Source organism: Pelodiscus sinensis, chromosome 23 (assembly GCF_052426305.1).
Source record: "Pelodiscus sinensis isolate ZL-2025 chromosome 23, ASM5242630v1, whole genome shotgun sequence".
Lineage (NCBI taxonomy): Eukaryota > Metazoa > Chordata > Testudines > Trionychidae > Pelodiscus > Pelodiscus sinensis.
Window position 1 is genome coordinate 672,791 of NC_143074.1, and position 9,675 is coordinate 682,465.

The 9,675-nt window shown below is 49.7% G+C and overlaps 1 protein-coding gene across 1 annotated transcript; it reads right to left on the reverse strand.

The window, feature by feature from the left end:
* Nucleotides 1–5,999: 5,999 nt before the first annotated feature.
* On the reverse strand, nucleotides 6,000–8,766 carry NRARP (NOTCH regulated ankyrin repeat protein). The gene has a single exon (XM_075905265.2). The coding sequence runs from the start codon at nucleotides 8,507–8,509 to the stop codon at nucleotides 8,165–8,167; it is 345 nt and encodes a 114-aa protein (XP_075761380.1). The 5' UTR covers nucleotides 8,510–8,766; the 3' UTR covers nucleotides 6,000–8,164.
* Between the last annotated feature and the right edge of the window lie 909 nt (nucleotides 8,767–9,675).

The following is a 9,675-nucleotide window of genomic DNA, read 5'->3' on the forward strand; positions in this document are numbered from 1 at the left end:
GTAGTTATCAGTGGTTCACAGTTGTGCTGGAAGGGCGTAACAAATGGGGGTTCCACAAGGATCAGTTTGGGGACCAGTTCTGTTCAATTTCTTCATCAACAATTTAGTTAATGGCATAGAGAGTACACATATAAAGTTTGCAGATGATACCAAGCTGGGAGGGGTTGCAAATTCTTTGGAGGATAGGATTATAATTCAAAATTATCTGGACAAACTGGAGAAATGGTCTGAAGTAAATAGGATGAAATTCAATAAGGACAAATGCAAAGTACTTCACTTAAGGAGGACCAAATCAGTTTCACACATACAAAAAAAATTAAACATAATTCTGGGATCTATTAAGAGGAGTATTGCAAACAAGACATAAGGAAAAACTTAAAAAACAACAAATAGTCTAGTAGCACCTTAAAGACTAACAAAACCTGGAGATGTTTTGTTAGTCTTTAAGGTGCTACTAGACTATTTGTTGTTTTTTAAGTTTTTCCTGTTACAGACTAACTCGACTACTCCTCTGAAGCTTTTAAGACATAAGCTTGGCTACGTCTACACTGGCAGCTTCTTGTGCAAAAACTCTTCCACAAGAAGGCGTCTACACTGGCATGTGCTTTTGCGCAAGAGCATCCATGCCAGTGTAGACGCTCTCTTGCGCAAGAACGCTCTGATGGCCATTTTAACCATAGGGGCTTCTTGCGCAAGAAATTCATGTTGCCTGTCTACACTGGCCTCTTCTGGAAGAGCTCTTGTGCAAGAGGGCTTCTTCCTGAGAGGGAGCGTCAGAGTTCTCACACAAGAAGCCCTGATTTGCTGCATTACAGTTTACTTGTGCAAGAACACGTGGCCAGTGTAGACAGGCAGCATGTTTTTGTGCAAGATCAGCCATTTTTGCACAAGAACGTGCCAGTGTAGACACAGCCAAGCAGTAATTCTACCACTTTGCTCCATGCTGATATGACATCAACTGGAGTATTGTGTCCAGTGCTTGGCACCCCATTTCAGGAAAGATGTGGAGAAATTGGAGAAGGTCCAGAGACGAGCAAGAAAATGATTAAAGATGTAGAAAACAGGACCTGTTAGGGAAGACTGAAAGAACTGAGTTTGTTTAGTATGGAAAAGAGACGACTGAGGGGGGACATGATAGCAGCTTTCAAGTACCTAAAAGGTTGTTACAAGGAAGAGGGAGGTAAAATATTCTCCTTAGCCTCTGATGATAGGCCAAGAAGCAACAGGCTTAAATTGCAGCAAGGGAGGTTTAGGTTGGACATTAGGAAAAAATTCCTGCCTGTCCGGGTGGTTAAACACTGGACTAAGTTGCCCAGGAGGTTGTGGAATCTCCATCCCTGGAGATGTTTAAGAACAAGTTGGACAGACACCTGTTAGGGATGGTCTAGATCAGTGATTCCCAACTATCTGTCTGTGGAACAGTGCCAGGCCACAGTGGCACTGGGGGCCAGGGCTGGGGTACACCGCCTAGTGCCCCGCCTCCCGCAGTGGCTCTGGGGAGAGGCATGTCCTGCCCCGCCTTTCAGCCAACCAGTGCTGGGCTGGGGCGGGGTCTCCTCCAGGACACGGAAGAGCACATCAGGTGAAAAGCAGCTTCACCATGAAATGCAGGACCAGGACCAGGACCAGGACCAGAGGAACATTCTGCCGGAACTAAGACTGCAGCTATGCGGGCAGCGCTGACATGGGGCAGGCCCTTCTGAAGCCTCCTCAGGGCTGGAAAGAAATGGAGGCTGAAGCTCAGCACCCGTCTCATAGAAAAGCGCCTGGAGCGCGAATCCAGCTGGACATACAGGCTGGGGAAAGGCATGTGTACAGCAGAGTGTTCTGGAGTGCTTTCCTCACCGCTCAAAGGCAAACCACCTGTTTCCACCAGTGCTACATGGTGGGCTTGTACCGAGACACAGAGTAAGTGACCAAGGCAGAGAGAAGCAGCAGCAAAAACATGAGCCTGGAACAGTTGCCTTCAGTGTCTGGATTTAAACCCTCATTCTCCCTCTACCCTGAGCAAGAGCCACTGGGGGTTTGAAAAGGTAAGTCCCAGTCTGATCTTGACTGTGCATTCTCAGAGTCACACAAACGCCCAACAAAGCATCTCTTTAAAAGATGCTGCATTTTGATGACAGACCTTCCCCCCTTTTCTCACCGACTTTCTTTCTCATTCGTTACTTACTGTGTTAAGCTTCCTGAAATTCAAATAAACCCACCTCCCTTCTCCCCTGCATGTGTGTTGCACGCTTCAACCCTGATGTCTAAGCTTGACAAATGAAGGGGAGTCTAACAGAAGACAAAGCTGAGGGCTATGTTGATTTCCCATCACCCCTGAGGACTGGGGAGACTGATCCATCTGTTTTGGAGTCTGAAGTACAAACAAAAGCAAGAAAGAGACAATGACAGGAAACACTTGAAAGTTCAGATTCTTTCTTTGGTTTCTCTTAGAGCAGCAGAATCTACGTAATGTGGCCAGCGGACAATAACATGCAGCCAGGGAAGCACAAAAATGCCAGAAGAATGTGCTTACAACACAAAACAAAGACATTTTGCAACAAAAATAGAAATGGGAAAAATAAACTTTGGAGTTCCTAGGTTTCTTGGATTTTGTTTCTATAGAGCAGATCCGTGTAACTTCTTAGAAATGTCTGCTAAAAATTCTGATGTTGAAAACATTTTTATGGCACCCAATTGTGTTTTTCCTTACTGAAAGTGGTGCAGTGTAATCTAGAAAACAACATTGTTCTCCTGCAGTTGGGATGACATTGGATTCTCTTTCATCACCATCTCTGCAGCCAGAAGCAAAACATGCCCATGAACTGAGAGTTTCTCCTGAAATTCTTGCCCATGTGGGAGAGGTGACAGCTTATCCGGTACCAAGCTTGGACCAGTTTCATATTCATTGCGTGAAAAGGTTCTGGATCCTGCTGGCCTCATTCACACTGTCACGCCGATGGGCAAGTAAGGGCTTCAGGATTGGACACATTGCCGCAGCAAACAGCTGAGCTTGCCTTGGTCTGGTTACAAAGGTCTGGGTTCAGAGGTGAGCTATGCCCTGGTGTAAGATGAATGATTCTAGGGAATTGATAAGCCCAAAGCGTTTCTAGTTACACTTAATGGAGTAGCTCCCAAGAGACCTGAAGAGAGTGGGAGTTGCAAGCGAAGCAGCTAGCAGGAGAGTGCTGGAAGGTGGAAGGTAAAAACACGTCAGGCAGCACTTCCACTAGCAACTCTTCTGGCTGCTCTGCACAGAAGGGACAGCAGTGGACCCTGCAGCCAGCATGCAAATAGCCAGGGCTGAGTTGGGCTCTCAAGTATTCGGGCTCATTTTGTCTTTGAGTCATTCCAGTGTATCCTTGTGCCTCTCGGAGAGGGCCAGTGAGGGCAGAGCAAAGGGCAGATAATTAGAAGCCAGGATAAGGAGACTGAACTGTCACAGACAGAGGCAGGAAGGGGTTTGTGAAAAATATGCCTGAGGCTTCAGCAGGAGTTCAGAACTGGCTTACAGCTGAACCTCTGAGCAGCACACTAGGCCTGTGGTTTTCCAGGCTATGATCCATGGACCCCTGGGGGTCAACAGACTATGTCTAAGCTTTTCAGGAATCTAAAAGAGTGTCACAAGGAGGAGGGAGAAAAATTGTTCTCCTTGGCCTCTGAGGATAGAGCAACAAGCAATGGGCTTAAACTCCAGCAAGGGAGGTTTAGGTTGGACATTAGAAAAAATTCCTGCCTGTCAGGGTGGTTAAACACTGGAATACATTGCCCAGGGAGGTTGTGGAATCTCCATCTCTGGAGAGATTTAAGAGCAGGTTAGATAAATGCCTATCGGGATGGTCTAGACAGTACTGGGTCCTGCCATGAGGGCAGGGGACTGGACTCGATCACTCAAGGTCCCTTCCAGTCCTAGTATTCTATGATTCTATTATTCCAAAGGAGCCTGCACCTCCATTCAAAATGTTTTCAGGCTCTGCAGCTAAAAAAAGGTTGGAACCTACAGCTACCCTCTTGCATTGCGTTTGTCTGGCTCTCCAGAAACATGCAGGGAGGCAGGTTGCCCCTTGTGAGTATGACACCAGTGCTGTTTGAATGCTTCCTAGCATGACCGGGCAGGCGGCTTGCTAGGGTTCCCTACAGCATCTGGCAGACAAGGCTCAGGGGCTGTCTCAGCACCCAGGGAATGCTCTCACCAGCCTAGAGCAGGCTCCAACGTTGCCCGCCCTGGTTAAAGTCATTGAGATCCCTGGGAGCAGGACTGAGCACGTCTACACTACAGGACAACCCTGAATTGAGGTCAGCTATGCAATTAACATAGCTGAAGGAGCATAAGCTGAAGTACCTTAACTCGGCTGTTGGTGCTGTTCACACAGCAGGAAGTCAAAGGGAGAATACTCTCCGCCTTCAACTACTCTAACCCATGGTGAAAGCAGGGCTACCAGCATCGACCACAACGCCCCTCTCCGTTCGAATTAGCGGTCTTAACTAGACCCACTAGATCAAAGCCTGGAAGATCGACAGCAGCAGCTTCAACCCTCTCTGTAGTGCAGACATACCCTTAGAGAGATGGGGCAAGCTGGAGCTAACCTCCACCTGCCCTTAGGAAGGTTCAGACAGGGGTCCTGATGATGGAGGTCCTGATCCTGCTATTGAACCAACAGCAAAATAGCCACTGACTTCAAAGGGTGTAACTCAGGGCTAGAGTTCCATTCTCATGTAGGAGTGTACATGAGCAGTCCTGCCCCAGAGCAGCCTCCTGCAGAATGCTGAGCACCTACGAGGCCAGAGGGGTGGGGCAGGGAGCTTCTGCATCTCACACACACACCCCCTGCAAACACACAGAGCTTGGGTTGTTCCATTTAATCTCGTGTTCAGTAGATTAGGGGCCAAACATGCTACTCAGGGCATGAGTTCAAGCTCACAAATCCTGCAACTTCAAGTGTAATCTAATGCACCTCATCAGCCTGTATGGCTCAGGGATGAAGGGGTTTATGAAATTATGTGCTGGCTGTGTGATGGGGGAAAAAACCCAACACTCCTATTAACCACATGCAGGAGGTGCTTCTATAGATGTCACAATAGGAGCAAAGGGTGCCCACCACCTTACAGGATCAGACTCTAAATGCCAGGCCACTGAATGACAGCCTAGGTTGCTGCTGTGGTTTGTCTAACACAAGAAGGCTTTTGTATTTATTTTTCTACACAAGTAAACAGAGACAACAGTTTAATAGTTTAGACTAGAGATTGCTAATCTCAGTGATACGATTTCCCTTAGTCCTGGCTTCAACACAAAACAAGATGCACATCATCCTGACCTAAACCAGCAAGTCTGAAGCATAATTAGCACAGAGGAAAATGCAATGTGTGACTGAGTGAGTTGCTTGCTCTCAAAGGCAGAGAATGAGAGTACAATGCCGGAGCCTTTACAAGCCTGAGATTTATTCCACTCCCTGTTGCTTGGAAACGCTTCACAAATCTATTTACTCCAGAAAGATGTGCTGCTTTTCGTGTTGTGTTTTCAAATCCATCCAAGGACACTTGGGTGAAAGGCAGTGGACAACACACACATCTAATCAATGTTTTTAAACACTGGACAAGAGCAAACCTTTGCAATGTAGCTAACTGCTTCCTTGTCCCAGGCGCATGAGTTGTCCCTACCAAACTGTAAGTTGACAGATGTCCATGTGGGAAAGAATAAACCAAAAAGCCACTTTTTATAAAAAGATCAATGAAAAAATTTATTTATAAATTTCTCACTCTGGGACTACAAGTCTATATCATACACTCAGGAATATGCTGTACTGTACAGACTTTATCCAGTTAGAAATGATCATATAGTGACCCACATACAGCTTCAATATAAGCCTAAAAATTCGTAACATTAATTAACATAATTAAAAAAGTATTCACGTCTAGAGAAAAAAAATCTACAGAAAAACTCCTTTCTGGAGCAATCTGTGCATCAGCTTCAATGTCTGCTTATTTCACTGACATTATCAATATATTCTTCTTACAAAAAAAAAAAAAAATGACTGCCAAAATGTGACCAGTCATGCACACAAGAACCCAAAAACTGTCTTTTCTCTTGTATTCCCCATTTTGGCATGAAGGGTCAGCAGCACTATGAGCCAAACAAGCAGGGGGAAAATCCTCAATACAATTTGAATAAATCAGCATCCCTTTATTTATCAAGATAACAAAATATATATATATATTTGGGATTTGTGGGGTTGCATAGAAAATTGAAACTATAGGGACTAGGAAGGGCAGCAGCTTTTCAGTAAAATATTTTTTTAAAGTGATGCAAAAAATACATCAAAATTTCAGAGCAAGCCCTCTTCCCCAATGCACACGTTTTAAAATTCTAATCCTGCCTAAAGCTCCAAGAAGCTGAAGAGGAACAATACTTTTCTTAAACTCACTTAGTAATTCACACAAGAGATTCACAGTCTTTATAGGTATTTTATAAAAATATAAATATGGGTTATATTATGTTGTCTTTACAACACTGGACAGAACTCCCTTCAGAATTGGGTTCATAACCAAGATTTCTTTAGAAAAAAAAAAAACAATCTAGAACTTGGTTTTAATACACTAACTTTAATATTATGTCATAAATGTTATGACATTGTGGCAAATCCATTTATTTAAAAAAATGTGCAACCATCTGGTATCTATAATAAAACCTCACTAGAAAAGATATTGTTCCCCCTATAACAGAGAAGCACCAACAAAAGTGCTTAACACCATCTTCAATGCTCACAGAGAAAGTTTGCAAACTAACAAGTTCCTTGTAAATTACAGCATTAACAATAGACACTTTCAAAAGGGCTTTTTTAAAATCTGGAGCGTTTTAATTATATACGTTGTATGAGAAAAAACTGCAGGTGAGAGCAGAAAATTCAGTGCAATGAAAAAAAACCCCACGGCAGACTCAAGTTTAGTTTTAAGACTAGAAAAATGCATATTTTCCAAACCATATTTTGAATCACTCACAAATGGCTTCAAACACAACCAGGCACACAAACATCACCCACAAATATATACATATACCATAAATAATTATAATCACAACCAACAAACCAAACTAGTAGATAGGGGAAAAATCTAACTGTAATGGTTTGGATGAGGGGGATAAGAGGGTAGACAGGAGATGCCAGTGAGAGGGGGTTTAGTGCAGACAAACAGAGGGATAAAAGACCAACCGTGGAAAGGAGACTTCTGAAAATTTCTGCATTTTTTTCAATGGATGTTACTGTGCCATGGCAACAAAAAGCAGCATTGCACGTGTGGATGGATGCAACCACTTCCCAATGCAGCACAAGATGGTTCCTCATCTTCCTCCCTTGCAAGAACGGGAGATCAGATGGGCTCATTCTGCATGGAGAAGCGTCAGCCAAGTTTCACAAAACAACAAAAATCCCAAACTATTTCTCAAAAGTGTTGGGGTTTTATTCTTGAAACTTTCCTGCTAGCCTGCAGGGGGCGCACAGCCTCTTTGCGTGGGAAAGCGACTCCTCTGCCCTCGAGCTCAGTTCGCTTTCAGGCTGGTTTTAACTCAGGACTGGCTCAGCGGTTCCCACCGGGGCGCTGCTGGGGGGGGGGGGGGAGCGTCTCTCCTGCGACCTCAGGGGCGGGATGGAGACAAGGCTGGGCCGGGACCAAGCGCAATGACAAATCCCAGCCCCAGGAGAATGGGGGGGGGGGTGTCTGTCATTCTCATGGGGGGGGGGAGGCTGCAAAAGACGCTTCTTGCTCCGCTCCCGGGAGGTCGCCCAGCCAAGTCCCCCCCGCCGCCCCTTAGCAAGCACCGACTGGGGCTAACAAGCCGCACTGCGATCGGTTCCCGAGCTGAAGCGGAGTCACTTCGGAGCCAGGTCGCTGAGGGCGGGGCGGTTAAAGCATCTGCCCAGGTCTGGGACCGGAGCGGAGCGCTGGGCGCAGCCGAGGTAGGTGCAGAGGAGGATTCCCAGCGGGGCCCCGCGGCGCAGGTCCAGGGGCTTCAGTAACATCGTGACGGGCCCCGAGGGAGTCCGAGCAGCTTTGTCATGTGAACGAGACAGTCCCCGGCCCCGCGCTGCCCCGGGCCGGCCCCCCCAGCGCGAGGCCCCTCGGCCCGGGCGGAGCAGCTCCGGGGGTGGGTCCGCAGGGCCGGGCGGGCGCCCCGCGGCTCCCGGCGTCACCGGCTGCCGGCCGCGTACTTGGCCTTGGTGATCAGGTAGAGCACGATGTCCTGGTGCCCGCCGAAGGCCGCGATGTGCAGCGCGCTCCAGCCGTCGCGGTTGGCCAGGCGGATGTCGGCGCCGAACTTGACCAGCAGCTTGACGAGCTCCAGGTTGCCGTCGATGACCGACTGGTGCAGCGCGGTCTGGCCCTCGGGCCCGAAGCTGTTCACGTTGAACTCGCAGCTGCTCATGTTCTGCAGCAGCGACTGCAGCTCCTGCGTGTTGCCCTTGCGCACCGCCTCCTGGAAGACGCGCTGGCCCGGCGGCGCCGCGCAGGTGGACAGCTCCGTCTGGCTCATGGCTCCGCGCCCGCGGGGCGGCTGCGCATGGGAGCCCGCGGGCGGCTCGGGCCGGGCTGCTCCCGCTGCGGCGGCTGCTACGCGCCCCGGCAGCGCATCCGGCTGCCCAGCTCGGTCCCCGGCGGCGGCGACTGCGCCCGGAGCGGAGCCCAGCGAGGGCGCGGCGCGGACCGGCCTCCCCTGTGCCTGCGCTCCCGGCGCCACTTCCCGGGGCGGCTTTGCAGGACCGGAGACCCCGGGCAGCTCCTTTTAGGCAGCCGCGGATTTGCATAACAATGGCACGTCTGTGACGCGCGCCCGTCTCCCCGGGCGGGGCGGGGCGGGGACGGGCCTGACCCGGGCGGGGCGGGGCCCGCGCCTGGCATGTCGAGGCTTTTCAACCCCCGCGTGATCAGGGCCGGGGGGGGGGCCCTTGTGCGCCTCCCCGGCCTGGCCTCGGGCCACACGGCCCTTGGCACCCCCGTGGCGTCGTTCGCCCTGAGCTCCCGCGGCGCGGGCCTGGGAAGCGGCCGCTGCGGGGCAGGACGCGAAGCAGGCGGGGAGCGACGCGCTCTCCAGGCGGGGTCGCTGGTGGCCAGAAATGCACAGGGCGCTGTGGCCAAGCGGCGGGGCTCGCAGCGGCAGCACGCTCGGGCGAGCGCTGGGACCCGCTTTTCTTCCTTGCCCGCCCCCAGCTGCTGCTCCGTAGCGAGAGAGCAGCTGAGCGGCACAGCCAGGACCAACCGTCCTACAGCTCTTCAGGCCCAAAGACAGGGCAGTTCTGTAGAAAACAGTCTCCCCACTCCTCTGGTCACTGCACACACGGGCTCCTTCCAGCCACAGACTTGTCCTTGCATCTTGGCTTTTGGGGACGAGGGGTTGCAGATTATGGCTGTGTATGTTGTAAGTAAGCAACCCCTGGCCTTTTTGGAAAGGGCCTTTGCTACCACTCAGATGCAGACGGGAGAAAGCTGAAGACTGATCATTGATGAGACTACAAGAATTCAAACTGTGGCCCCAGAAAAGTCAGGGTAGCCAGACTTTTGCACCAGGATCCAGTGAAACTTGGAGAGGATCTGGTTTCTTAGGAGCTCTCCCAAATCAGTGTGAGATCTCTGCTCACATTAAGGAAAGTCAAAATACCTAAGGGTGCAGGTGCTGAAGAGATGTTGGGAGCAGGGGAAACA